The 15,138-nt window shown below is 39.6% G+C and overlaps 1 protein-coding gene across 1 annotated transcript in view; it reads right to left on the reverse strand.

Annotated features, from left to right (window-relative positions):
• Positions 1–69: 69 nt before the first annotated feature.
• The window catches only part of LOC143276162 (spliceosome RNA helicase DDX39B), a 15,845-nt gene continuing 776 nt past the window's right edge, over positions 70–15,138 (reverse strand). Inside the window, exons 2-10 of the mRNA XM_076580583.1 lie at positions 14,186–14,414; positions 13,638–13,765; positions 12,933–13,209; positions 9,698–9,816; positions 5,198–5,329; positions 2,683–2,792; positions 1,952–2,096; positions 1,364–1,511; positions 70–342 (exon numbers count right to left, since the gene is read on the reverse strand). Of these exons, the coding sequence (XP_076436698.1) occupies positions 329–342; positions 1,364–1,511; positions 1,952–2,096; positions 2,683–2,792; positions 5,198–5,329; positions 9,698–9,816; positions 12,933–13,209; positions 13,638–13,765; positions 14,186–14,396 (1,284 nt within the window). The 5' untranslated portion in view covers positions 14,397–14,414 and the 3' untranslated portion in view covers positions 70–328. The remainder of the gene's footprint in view (positions 343–1,363; positions 1,512–1,951; positions 2,097–2,682; positions 2,793–5,197; positions 5,330–9,697; positions 9,817–12,932; positions 13,210–13,637; positions 13,766–14,185; positions 14,415–15,138) is intronic.

Here is a 15,138-nt window from a genome sequence, read left to right on the forward strand (position 1 = left end):
ACATCACTACATAAATGTCAGCCACACATCACATTTCTTTCCTATTTCAAGTAACTCTTGGAAACAAACTGGTTTTCATGATTTTATTTTGTCATCTCTATCATTCATTCTTCTCCCTTTAGAACAGTTCCAAAACTCTGAACACACATTTGCTTTATTAAAACATCAGTTTAAATGAACAGATGATCATGGTGGTTCTGTGCCATGATGTGAAACTAAAAGCATGATGGTCATTAAAATGAAGATGTGATGAAGGCAGTGTGATCTCCATGTGGTGACAATCTGCTGCCTCCATCGCCACCAGGTGGGTCCCACAGCCAGCTGCTCTTTACCGGCCTTCAACTGCAACACCACACACAGTCTGTATTATCCCCATGTCACATCACACATGTACCTGGCTAAAGTAATGGTTAACATGTCACATCACACATGTACCTGGCTGGAAGTCTTGGTTAACATGTCACACACACACACATGTACCTGGCTGAAAGTCTTGGTTTAACATGTCACACACAATGTACCTGGCTGTAAAGTCTTGGTTAACACGTCACACTCACATGTACCTGGCTGAAAATCTTGGTTAACATGTCACACACATGTACCTGGCTGTAAAGTCTTGGTTAACATGCCACACACACATGTACCTGGCTGAAAGTCTTGGTTAACACGTCACACACATACACCTTGCTGAAAGTCTTGGTTAACATGTCAATGACACATACACCTGGCTGTAAAGTCTTGGTTAACATGTCAATGACACACCTGGCTGAAAGTCTTGGTTAACATGTCACTGACATACACCTGGCTGTAAAGGTTTGGTTAACATGTCACTGACACACACCTGGCTGTAAAGGTTTGGTTAACATGTCAATGACACACCTGGCTGAAAGTCCTGGTTAACATGTCAATGACACATACACTTGGCTGAAAGTCTTGGTTAACATGTCAATGACACATACACCTGGCTGTAAAGGTTTGGTTAACATGTCAATGACACATACACCTGACTGAAAGTCTTGGTTAACCTGTCAATAACACATACACCTGGCTGAAAGTCTTGGTTAACATGTCATCACACACATGTACCTGGCTGAAAGTCTGGGTAACCAGTAAATCAATAAATGACCTGATCTAGAACAGAACAAAAGACAATTTGAACAAAGGAAAGCCCCAGTCTAAAGTCACCCTGTCAGAGTGACTTGACCACAAGCTTGCTTTCTTCATCCTCATGGAATTCTGGGAAGCAAGTGTCTTCTGAGCTCCTCCTCATTAAACGATTTCAAAAAAAAATTTCCAAGGTGCTTGCTTGGAGTATTGTCCAATAATGGCTCACAAGGACAGGGAACTTTGTGAAGTGACTCACTGTAAGAGGAGATGTCAATCTCATCAGGCAGTTCTGTGATATTGACCTCAAAGCGCTCCTGCACGTCATTGAGGATCTTGGCATCTTTCTCATCAGACACAAAGGTGATGGCCAGACCCTTGGTGCCAAACCGACCAGCACGGGCAACCTGTGTACACACAATGTTCACTGTCACAGGAGAGAATATCACAATGAACCATCAGTGTAAACAAAATATCCATGGCAATGTGTGAATGGTTATTAACCTGTGTACACACAATGTTCAATGTCACAGGGGAGAATATCACAATGAACCACCACTGTAAAACAAAATACCTATGGCAGTGATGAAGGGGGTGTTGTGAAATACATGTACCGCATGGTTTTAAAAAAGCATGCTCGCACTGATCAAACAGCTATCATCTGCTGGCAGTAATTTGTGTGTGAAATTTATTACCCTTCATAACCCAAAAACTGTCTGGCAAATAGGAAGCAAAAGCCAAAATGATAGCACTGAAGAGGTTAATTCCATTCCAAGCTGAAGTCTGGCTTTAATTTCAGGAAGTGAAGTTTCTTTGTTGATTGTTAGTTACATGTCAAAGAACTGACCCTGTGCAGGTAGGTATCAGAGTCCTCAGGCATATCATAGTTGAAGACGATGTTGACTCTCTCAATGTCCATCCCACGACCAAACAGATTGGTGGCCACAAGGATTCGTTTCTGGAAGTCCTTGAACTGCTGGTACCGAGATAACCTGCACACCAGTCAAGGGCAAGGTATTAAGTGTCACTTACTTCATTTACACACAAAGGCAGTGTTTCTAATACGCATCACCAGTCTATGACAAGGTATTTGGTGTCACTTTCTCCATTTACTATGCTTTTAATACACACCACCAGTCAATGACATGGTATCTGACATCACTTTCTCCATTTACAATGCTTTTAATACACACCACCAGTCAATGACAAGGTATCTGACGTCACTTTCTGCATTTACAGTGTTTTTAATACACATCACCAGTCAATGACAAGACATTTAGTATCACTTTCTGCATTTACACAGAGTACTTCTAATCTGTACACTTTGCTTACTTTCCATGTTCAACTACATCTTCTCTGAAATCTAGTTACTTCAACTGGCTCAACTACAAAGGAGTATGAAAAAAGTAACCAACTCTTTTACAGACAACCTGCAACAAAATTTCCACTCTGCTCTACTAAAAACATAATAAAATCAACAGACACACTAAGAGTCTAAGCCTTAAGCTAGACAAGTATTTTCAGTTTGTGTTCCTGTCCAGTCCATTACAGTTGGTGTGGAAAAAGTGCAAAGTTCACCTCTCTTCCTGCGTCATTTGTCTGTGGATGGCGATGGCTGGGAAGTTCTGTTCCAACAACAGCTGTGCCAGGGCCATGCAGCGGGGAACACTCTTCACGAAGATGATCACCTGAAATATCAGGGATGTATGTTTATATTCTTTATTGTTCACCTAACAGACCAGGGATGTATGTTTATTCTTTATTGTTCACCTAACAGACCAGGGATGTATGTTTATTCTTTATTGTTCACCTAACAGACCAGGGATGTATGTTTATATTCTTTATTGTTCACCTAACAGACCAGGGATGTATGTTTATTCTTTATTGTTCACCTAACAGACCAGGGATGTATGTTTATATTCTTTATTGTTCACCAAACAGACCAGGGATATATGTTTATTCTTTATTGTTCACCTAACAGACCAGGGATGTATGTTTATATTCTTTATTGTTCACCTAACATACCAGGGATGGATGTTTATATTCTTTATTGTTCACCTAACAGACCAGGGATGGATGTTTATATTCTTTATTGTTCACCTAACAGACCAGGGATGGATGTTTATATTCTTTATTGTTCACCTAACAGACCAGGGATGGATGTTTATTCTTTATTGTTCACACAGATTATCACCTGAAAGATCAGGATGTATATTTATTCTTCACACAGATGATCACCTAACAGACCAGGGATGTATATTTATTGTTCACAGACGATCACCTGACAGATCAGGGATGTATATTTATTGGATGTTTATTCTTTATTGTTCCCACAGATGATCTCCAGACAGATCAGGAATGGATGTTTATTCTTTATTGTTCCCACAGATGATCTCTTGACAGATCAGGAATGGGTGTTTATTCTTTATTGTTCAAACAGATGATCTCCTGACAGATCAGGAATGGGTGTTTATTCTTTATTGTTCCCACAGATGATCTGACAGATCAGGAATGGATGTATATTTATTGTTCCCACAGATGATCTCCTGACAGATCAGGAATGGATGTTTATTCTTTATTGTTCCCAAAGATGATCTGACAGATCAGGAATGGATGTTTATTCTTTATTGTTCACACAGATAACCTGAAACATCAGGGATGGATGTTTGTTACAGGCTTTTAGCCCAGGGCCCAGACAAGCCTGAAAAACTGTAAACACTGATCCAGTACAACCCTCAGAGAAAGAGAGAGAAAAAACAAAACACATTTCATATATATATATATATACACACACACACACACACACACAGTGTGTGTGGAAAACGACATTATGCACAACTCACACTAACGGACATAAACCAAGGACATTCTTCTGACACTGACCACAATTATACACAATACACAAAATTTCCAACACTGAACAGGCAACACACTTGTTCTAGGCACAGAAAAAGCAACATAGCAAAAATGCCCAATTAATCAAATCAAGAAAAAGACAAAAGATATTCACAACTGTTTAGGAGTTAAAAAAACCCAAAAAAAACGAGTAAATAGACCAGCATGTTGGAAAATAAGACAAACATGATAAACTGAGAAAGACCCGAAAAACTGCAGAAGAAAAGAGCACATCACTTGCACAAAATTTCAAAGGTAGGGATTACAAATGATAGTGAAAAGAGCCCTCAGCATCCCCACAGATGAACCATCACGATGACAGAACACACCCTACTATTGACAAACACTGCCCTACAGAGACATCACCTTTCACATAACAATACAGATGAACCATCACGATGACAGAACACACCCTACTAGTGACAAACACTGCCCTACAGAGACATCACCTTTCACATAACAATACAGATGAACCATCACGATGACAGAACACACCCTACTAGTGACAAACACTGCCCTACAGAGACATCACCTTTCACATAACAATACAGATGAACCATCACGATGACAGAACACACCCTACTAGTGACAAACACTGCCCTACAGAGACATCACCTTTCACATAACAATACAGATGAACCATCACGATGACAGAACACACCCTACTAGTGACAAACACTGCCCTACAGAGACATCACCTTTCACATAACAATACAGATGAACCATCACGATGACAGAACACACCCTACTAGTGACAAACACTGCCCTACAGAGACATCACCTTTCACATAACAATACAGATGAACCATCACGATGACAGAACACACCCTACTAGTGACAAACACTGCCCTACAGAGACATCACCTTTCACATAACAATACAGATGAACCATCACGATGACAGAACACACCCTACTAGTGACAAACACTGCCCTACAGAGACATCACCTTTCACATAACAATACAGATGAACCATCACGATGACAGAACACACCCTACTAGTGACAAACACTGCCCTACACAGACATCACCTTTCACATAACAATACAGATGAACCATCACGATGACAGAACACACCCTACTAGTGACAAACACTGCCCTACACAGACATCACCTTTCACATAACAATGGACCAAGACCACTTCCAGATGTACAGAGGGACAATGAACCAAGACACAGACATAGACCAAGACACTGACCTGGTTAAACTCTAAGACGTCTAGGAGCTCGAACAGCTTGCGGTTCTTCTCGTTGTCCTTCAGTTTACAGTAGTGTTGCTGCAGTCCATGAAGGGTCAGTTTGGAGTCGTCGTCCACATACACCTCCATGGGCTGAAAGTCCAGTTAGCAAGGCATCCAACTTACTTCACACCACTTTGTTGCTACATGCAACTTCTACCTCACACCACTCTGTTGCTACATGCAACTTCTATCGTACACCACTCTGTTGCTGCATGCAACTTCTACCTTCCAATCCTCTTCACCCCCCCCCCCCTTCTCATGTCAAATCTGACTGCCTCAAAACAAATGAATCTTTTCTTCTTTCTTTATATTTTTAACTGCTTCAGAAAAATTCAAATATTCCAGTAAATAAAAAATGTTGAGCACTACTAATGTAACTAGGATTTGTATTCCTTATTGTCAATGAAATTACAAAACCATTTCTGCAAGAAATATCAGTCTTCATTCTGTAGATGTGCTGCAAAAAGCCTGTAATTTCCACCTCTATTAGCAGACTATGGCAACAGCCCAGAGGATCTGACAACTACTGGCAGTTGTCAGGACAGACCTTTTATTGTGTTCACCAAATATCAGTTTGTACTTCCAATGTATGCCTCGTAACTTTGCAGCAGCCAAACATCAACCATCAGTACTGATTGTATCAACCATCAATACTGATGGCAATGTGTCACAATTTTTCAGCCCTAACAACCTTCAGTCAGAAATTTATTTTTTACTTTGTCATGCCAATCAAGATCAGCTGGGCAATGAAATCAATGCCAGTTATTACCGTCAATTCTTCACTGACTGAACACTTTGAAAATCATACAGGAGTTACCTTTGACATTATTTCATGTAATGCATTTAATGTAATGGTATACTTCTGTCAGACAGAAGGAAGTCTCACGAGAGTTTTGCAAAACCAACCAGGGATCAATCACATGCCACTAATTCAACAACCATTCAATTTCGTCATCACCCCTTTTTTTAAACATAGCATAATTTAAAAAATAAAATAAAATAAATAAAAAAAAAAACAACAAAAAACACACCAAACCATAGCATAATTTTTCATCAGACTACTGTAGTGTACTAGTTGGCACATCCAATTAGCTGAGTTGTGTAAATAATACCATTCAACACCTCCCAATGCTAAATGTACACTATCCACTTTCACCATAATTATTCTGAGTGTAGTTTATGCGATTCTTTTTTGGAGTGTATCTTCAACATATATCCTCCAGCCAGAAAAAAACAGCAACAAAAACCCATGCCCAATTTAATTTAATGATTAGAGATGCATCTGATCAGGTACCTTTCCCAAAGTCAACTGTGGGAATGTTCATGATAAGACTTTAGCTAATAACGTTTAAAACAGAAAATTCTTTAAAATCTTTGTGAACCCACATGAATTAACATCTTGATGCATTAATTTCATTATCAACAAAATAAAAAATATAACAAGAAACTGCAAAATACTATGCTGCATGGGCAACAGGTTGTTAGGATTTTCTGTGTTGACGCTAATAGATATTACGAAGCTGGTCGGTCCCTCCTACCCTTGTGTTCACAGAATTAATTCCTTTTACAACATTGTATAACACTGACAGCCCAAATGTGCAGCCACAGTCTATACATTGATGAAATGGAGCAGGCAGGGAATCTATGAAGAAAATTTCAGCTAAAAATACTTTCGAATAAGGACAGTTTTCTCATTAGCAGCAATGTCAACGAAAAAAACAACTTCCCTTTGTAAAATTTGTGTGACATACACCTGCACCCAAAACCAGTCAGACAGGGTTTTTAATTTGCTTATTAAGAATGTTCAAACAGGTTCATTCTGCCAAATGATGCCAGAACATTCAATTAACCCAGCCCTCCTGTTCATCACTATTGTTCCTAGTCCAACATGGAACCCATTTCCACAAACTTCATTAAAACAATAACCCACACAAAACTCATCCCAACTTCATGAAAACAAAGATGTATACACAATCCATTTCCCTCTGACCCCCATCCATCTTCATTAAAACAAACCCACAAAGAACCCATTTTCATTCAATTTCCAAAGGTTCCCTGCCTGCTCCCAATTACCAATAAGAGAGTGAGAGTGAGACAGGCACAGAGAAAGAGAAGCAGCAGCGATGATCTGTTTGAATGAATGTGAGTGCATGTGACATGTGACTGCCGAGGTGACCTCCCAGCCCCAGGCCCCAGCAGACGACCAGGTAAGGCGACGGCCTGTACACAGCTTTCTTTACCCAAGGTGACAAAGCCCACACAGCGCAAGACGCAGGATCTACATGCACCTGGCCTGCTGGACCGGCGTAGCCGCTGTGGCACGTGTGGCCCACGGGTCATCTTTCTCCACCTCCGTCCGTCCACTATGCCTCAGGAAAAGGTGACCACCGAAATCAACCTCCATGACCGCAACAATTCTGACACTAGTTAGTTTGGGGGGTGTACTTTTTTTCTTTTATTTTGGTTAACCATATCCAGGTCTACACTGGGTTTAACAACTACAGCCATTTGATGACCATTGCACACAGGATCCAGTCTCTCGCTACCTCCTGGTGTAACCAGACTGTAGAGACACACTAATCCCCAGCGTTCAGCGCACGAGGATTTGTTGTGCCCCAGCTGGCCCAAGTGCACTTCCACCCCTGCTAGTCAGAAGCTTCCATGCACGTATTCACTAATTCCTCACTTTACTTTGTTACAGTTAACACTTTATTCCTCCACCTCACTTCAACTACTTGTGTGTTAGTTCTGGTTTTGTTTCTGGCTGTGCTTGTGGTTACTTTTGCTTTTCAGAAATGCACTTCCACCCCTGCTATTCAGAGGCTTCCATGCACCTCCTCCATTTACTTGTTTTAGACACTTTTTCCCCCTCCTATTCATGATTTCATTGATGGTTTTGTTATTTTTTGTTCAATTTGTGTTTGGGGTTAATTTTGCTTTTTTATGTTGCTGACAGAAATGCACTTCCACCCCTGCTATTCAGAGACTTCCATGCACCTCCTCTTTTACTTTCAATTGTTGTGTCTTTGTGTTTTGTTTGGAGTTGTGTTTTGGTTACTTTTGTTTCTTCTTGGGTTTTTTTTTGTTGTTGTTCAGGGATGGGGGGGAGGGGGGTGGTGGTGGTGGTGGTGACAGAAATGCACTTCCACCCCTGCTTGTCAGAAACTTCCATGCATTTCTTTTTTTCATAAAAAAAAAAACAATTTTTTTTTTTTTTTTGATACAAAAATCTGGTTTACCTTCCAGTGAGACTGAAATGCACTTCCAAACCCCTGCTAGTCAGAAGTTTCCGTAACATAAGCGCCCTTGCTATTCTGATATTTACTACTACTACTACTTTTTTTTTTTTTTAATTATACTGAGCATGCACTTATACACCAGTGATTCTAATGTGAGTTCTGCTCATGGGAGAAGGGACAGGGATTTTGGAGGTTTTTTCTTCTTAGGACACACTCCCTTTCAAATAAAGCTTTTAAAATCCAAGTTATACAGCACATAACTATTCTAAACTGAAGTACACTTCCACCCCTGCAATGCAGATGCTTCCATGCACTTCATTTCAAAATGTTTTAAACTGAACTGCACTTCCACCCCTGCTATTCAGAAGTTTCTATGCACCCAGTATTTTTTATTTATTTATTTTTTATTCCTTTTCTTTTTATGACATTTTCCTGGAACTTCCAAGCCTCTATATTTAATCAAAACTTTTTAAGCATTTCATTTGACTCTTTTTAGACAGAAATGCACTTCCACCCCTGCTATTCAGAAGCTTCCATGCATTTCCATACCTTACTCTAGATGACATTTCACTCTCTCCCTTTCAAGCAAGAATGTATACACAGCAAACACTGTTGAGGTGCATTTCAATTCTAGCTGAGCATAAGCCTCATTTTATCAACTCTAATGCCAGGCACTGCCAATCACTATCATTTTAAAACCTCCATTTTAGAACTTATCTCAACATCTTTTGTTTGAATCCTAACTCTTCAATGTTTAATTCTAATTAACTACTGTTAGTATATGTGAAAACTTTATGCCACTATCACTTCTCAGTGAACAATAATAAATGTTATGGTTTATCTTTGTTACTTTTTGTTAGTTTTTAAACTTACGGACCCCTTTAACAGACGGTGAACATTTAGAACCACTATCTTGGAGCAGCAAACTGGAAGGAACGTTTTTATCAGGACTTTGTTGGAGAAAACAAAAAATGAAGAAAAAAGAAGTCACTATATTCAGAACCGTAGTCCATAAGTGATCACTATCAGCCAGGCCTGAAGAGAGGCAGTGGGAGAAAGTGGATTGCTGCATCCATTGCCAAATGGGGTAAAGAAAAGCTGCCAGCAGTCCGGTTGGGCCAACCAGTCAGCCACCACAGGCGTGAGAGGACGCCAAGGTTTGCAGCCAGGGACCAGAGGCGCGTTGGAGGGGAGAAGGGAGCTGAAGGGAAACAATTACATCTTGCATGAACTTCTTGCAGATTGGGCGAATTTCCTTGCTGAGGGTGGCGCTGAACATCATCACTTGTTTCTCATGCGGTGTCAAGCGGAAAATCTCTTGTACGTCACGACGCATGTCTGAAACACACAAATGCACACATCAGTAATGTACTTTCACTACAAAGCAGACTAAGAGGACAGAAAACTTGCCTCATTTTATCCAAATTCAAATCCACAGGAACAAGTTACAACAATAATACAGGCTGAAAATCCATATTTTCTATACAAATGCAGTGCTGGTCCTTTTAAGGTGGACCACGGCATAGGTTTTTCACCAAAAATCATTAAAAAAAACGTGTTTTGGGATTATACTTGTATTTGGTCAAACAATGTCTCTTCTTTGCATTTCTGTCAACCATTTTGCTCAATTTGACCGATTTCATTGCAAATAAAATCATTTTCTGACCTGGGTGTGTGTGAAGTTTGAACGAATGTGACAAAAAACTCGAAGTTTGCATCGATTTGGACAGCCTGGTGCTCGCGATCTGGTTTGGAAACCCCAACTTGTTTGGTATCAGTGTGAAGGTCATTCACCGGTCTGTCTTCTCATTGCCATTACCTGTGGAAAATTCCACTCACGGGAACACACGAAGAGCAAATCCGAAGGAACCCGAGAGGCATTTTTTTAGGGGTTGTGGCTGAGTCGAGGTTTCTGATTGGCTTGTCAGAGTAAAAAAAAAAATAGCCCATTGGCCCAATCGGTCATGTGACTTTTTCCAAGATGGCGTCTATTTTCTTCACGATTTCAATCGACACACCAGTTGCCTAAGATTTTGATCGAAATTTTCTACTAAAAGTCACGGACAATGCCAAGACACGCTGGAAAGAAGTTTAGGACTGTCTTTGCATTCGGCAAAAAGAAGAGAAAGCGTAAGATTACAACACAAGCTGAAAAAAAGTCTGCCGAAACCGCGACCGACTTAGCAGTGCCTTCGACATCGACCGGCGTCAGTGAAAGCACGCCGCTTCTCAGTTCGAAGAGAAAATTGGACGTTTTCACCAGAAAACATGCGTGTACGGGTGACAGTGACTCCAGTTCAGACGAAGAACCACCATAAAAAAAAAGTGCATCAGTTCCCGAAGTACAACTTCGCTGGGGACAGCCACAGTCCTCACAGAACATCATCGTTGATGTGTCAACGTTGGACTGCTTGGTGTCGTCAGTTCATTGTGAAAAATGCATATCCAAGGTTTGTGGAAATTGATATAATAGTCTACAGATATATAATATTTAATATATATAATATAGTATTCTATTTTGTTTCATTTCGTGAGTTTTTGTTACGTTTCATAGCAAAAAAAAAAAAAAAAAAAAAAAAAAAAGCCATCCGAATACCTTCTTTTTTGTGAGCCCATTGATTTACTTGGTTTTTTTTGTTTTGTTTTTTTCAAGTTCTTTGATTTTTGTTTTCAGAGGCAGTTTTTATTTTTCTCAAGTATTGAAATACTTTTCCCAGTAATATTTCTGTGGATTTTTACTGAGTCTGACATACTGTTTGTGTGTGTGTGTGTAAAAAACTGTCAGTCTGAGTCTCTTTATTCTCTCTCAGTGTGTGTGTGTGTGTGTGTGTGTAAAAATATGTCAGTCTGAGTCTCTTCTCTCTCTCATTCTCTCTCTTGAACCTTCTATTCTTTCACATTTGTATTTCTTTTCAGGTCTCTGTATTTGAAGATGAGACAAAGAGGATGGGGTCAGCTCTCTCTCATTCTCTTTCTTGAACCTTCTATTCTCACACATTTGATTTCTTTTCAGGTCTCTGTATTTGAAGATGAGACAAAGAGGATGGGGTCAGCTCTCTCTTTCTCTCTTGTACCTTCTATTCTTACACATTTGATTATTTTTTCCAGGTCTCTATATTTGAAGAGACAAAGAGGATGGGGTCAGCTGAACTGGAACTTGTGGCTGGGAGCAAAGCAGAGATGTTTGCAGAGAAATCAGATATGCTCAGGGTCAAAACAGCAACCAGAAAATCCTCTGACAGAGCAAAACAAAAGAGGAAAAAAATTGAAACTGTGAGACGTCAGGAACGTGAACATCGACGGGCAGATGAGGGAGAAGTATACGCCCCAGGAGCATTTTGAACAATCAAATAACTGAAAAAACTCTCTCTCACCACTTAGTGATATTGGCCAAGTGCTGTTTTCCTGTGTATTATTTTTTTTAGTGTGTAACTATGGGTTGTAGTTTGTGAGTTCTCAACACAATCTTTGAAGGCGTTTTTCTCAAAAGTTGAATTTCTGCTGCAGGTGCGTCAGTGGCCCACGTGTAACAATTGATACAGTGAAAATATTATCATAAAATTAGGCATACTGATGTAAAAATGTGTGCTGAGTGCAATGAACATAGTTAGAACTCTCTACCTCTAGTAGTTTTTTTCATAGCAAGTGACTAAAGCGTAATAACGTGAATGCATAATTTTATGCGTTTTTGACAAGACAGAGAACAATGCTTGTGGACAATGGGCATCTGCTTTTGTGATCATTGCACTAAATGATGTCAAAACAAACTGTGGAATGATGAGAATCATTATGTAATGCACGTGTTCAGTGCTGCAAATGGGCCAAATAACGTTATGTATTCTTATGATAAAATTATCATATCTTCATATCTGTTTGACTTATGATCTTCAAACTTAGCACAGATATCTATATTAACATCCTGAGTATGTGTACCAAATTTCATGCAGATACCTTTAGTAGTTCCTGAGAAACAAAAATTAGCTAAAAATGACGCAGTGGTCCACCTTAAAGAAAACATTTTTTCGATGGTTTTTCTTCTTCATTCAGCAAAATATTTATGCACAATAAAACAGTAATCAACATGGAAAACAATGTCCACTTTCATGTGTCCCACTACATTACAGAAATGTTTAGTCAAAACTTGACATTAATTTGATCTGGTTGCTAGCTAAACTGGATAAAACATTACATCTACCAATCATTTGCAATGCTGAAAACAAACCTGCCAAAATCAAGCCTATCATCATGTACCGTCTTCCTTCAAGGTTTGGTGTCCTGATCACTGAATGTCAGGGGGGAAAAACACCAACAACAAAAGAACATTTATAAGAAAAACCAAGCAGATCAATACACACACACAGCAATGGTGATACACACACACATACTCCCACAATACCAGTCAAATACATGTTGGTTAGAACCAGTGTTAACCAGTGTTATAAGGTTTCACTTACCGAGGTCAGACAGCATCTTGTCACACTCGTCCAGAATGAAGTGCTTGATGTTTTTCAGGGACAGGGTCTTGGCGTTAGCTAGGGCGTGGAGACGTCCAGGAGTGCCCACCACGATGTGGGGACAGTTCTTCTGCAGCACCTCCTCGTCCTTCTTCACAGGCATGCCCCCAAAGAACACTGCTATCTTCACATTGTTCATGTACTTGCTGAACCGCTCGTACTCCTTGCTGATCTGGAAGGCCAGCTCGCGTGTGTGTGCCATTACCAGCACAGACACCTGGAACATCACAGTGACATCCATTAAACAATGACCCTTGTTGATGGGAAAATCCTTTTAAGACTTCAGGTCTTCACATACTTAAATTGCATGTGGAACATTCTGCTGCCCAGTTTTATGGGTGACAAAATCAATATATAATGCTTAGTTTAATAGGAGATGGAAAATCAAAAACCACTAGAAACCTTTTCTTTTTTTTACTCTTTTCAACCAGCACAACCCCTCTAAGTGAAAGGGATCATAAAATGAGTAACAGCATTTTGTTACGACTATGACAAAAGTCAGCTCAAATGTTGATACAAATCAGTAAAGCAGCCTGAACAAATCTAATCAAGTAGTTTCCTCATTCTTCCATCCCCTACACACAGCATCACCATGTCACATGTAATTATGGTGAAATAAAAGCCAAACTAAACCAAACTACTTACCTCTCCATCTTTAGGCTCCAGTTGTTGCAGTGTGGCCAGAACAAACACTGCGGTTTTCCCCATGCCAGACTTGGCTTGGCATAGCACATCCATTGACAAGATGGCTTGTGGAATACATTCGTGCTGAACTGAAAGAATAAACCGTCCTATTTTTAGTTCATTCCTAACACAAAGCAAAGGTAATTGTGTGTTTTTATCATGTAAACATGTTAATTATCAAATAGCAACATAGTCCCATGAAAACAACTGTACCACAGTGGAGAAAAGGGGTAAAGTATGCAGCTAAAAAATACATGCTGGCATTTAACTTCTGCCTCATTCACAATCTCATCCAGTATGGGACAAAGAGAGAAAGAATATTGCCTTTTACTGGTTTTGTATTTTTCTTTCTTTTTCTTTTAATTTCATTATCTCAACACATCATTTCCTCACTGCATCTCAACACAGCCCCTAACCCCTTGATATAAAACTGTGCAGCTCACAACCATTCAATAATCAGTATTCCAGACAGTTCTGCCTGGTCCCAGTCATCCCTTTGCTCCACCTACCTTCTGAAGGATGTTCAAAGCCACAGTCAATGATGGCACGCAGAAGTTCAGGTTTGAGCAAAAAGTCTCTGAAACCTGAACTGTGGATGGACACGTATGTTCCCTTCACATCCTTTTTCACCTGGCCATCACCAGCAGCCCCATCAACTGCTGTCTCATTTTCCTCGTCCTCATAATCCAAGATGTTTTCTTCCGCTGTGTCATCAGCCATTTTTGTTGGGGTTTTTTGCTGGAAAGAAAATTTTAAAAGTAACTAACCATTATAAACTATCTTAAATCCAACAAAAATGCTACACACTTTTCTTCAAAATCTGGAACTTTCACAAAGAGGGCATTTTAATAGGCTGGAAGAACAATTTTATTTTCATACAAATTGAAAGTAGGTTTTGAAGGTGCTGGCAAATGTGTTCTGAGTCTGGACCTGAACGTTGAAGTAGATATTACTGCCCATTATTGGCTGTTACAGTTAAGGACTGGGAGCGTATGATAAACAGAAACAAGAGGCAAGGCCTTCAAGACTACTGTGATATTAAAAATATATAAATTTTTTTTAAATACAAAAATAGATTTAAACATTACAATGTGTTCTGTATTATAATAAAGCTTTGTGGCATTAAAAAAAAAGAAAAAGAAAAAGAAAAAAAAAGACCTGAACACAGATTCTAACGCAGCATGTTCCAGTTGGAAGAATTGATCTTAGTCACTGCATTATTGCGGATCTATCAATGACGTTCAAAATTTCATATATAAGCATGCTTTTTTAAGGGCTATAAATTGACTGCGGAAATCAGTGATAACGCTGTTTGAACCATGTTATTTGGATGTTTCCCAGGCATTTAAGAATGCTTTAAAGTGCGCGGTAAAGGTGATGTTGCCATCGCCGTTATCACACTGTAACATTTAGCTGTTTTCTCTGGACCTAAACAGATGTATGACAAATTTAGTTATACTCA

This window comes from Babylonia areolata, chromosome 31 (genome assembly GCF_041734735.1).
Source record: "Babylonia areolata isolate BAREFJ2019XMU chromosome 31, ASM4173473v1, whole genome shotgun sequence".
In the NCBI taxonomy this organism is placed as follows: domain Eukaryota; kingdom Metazoa; phylum Mollusca; class Gastropoda; order Neogastropoda; family Buccinidae; genus Babylonia; species Babylonia areolata.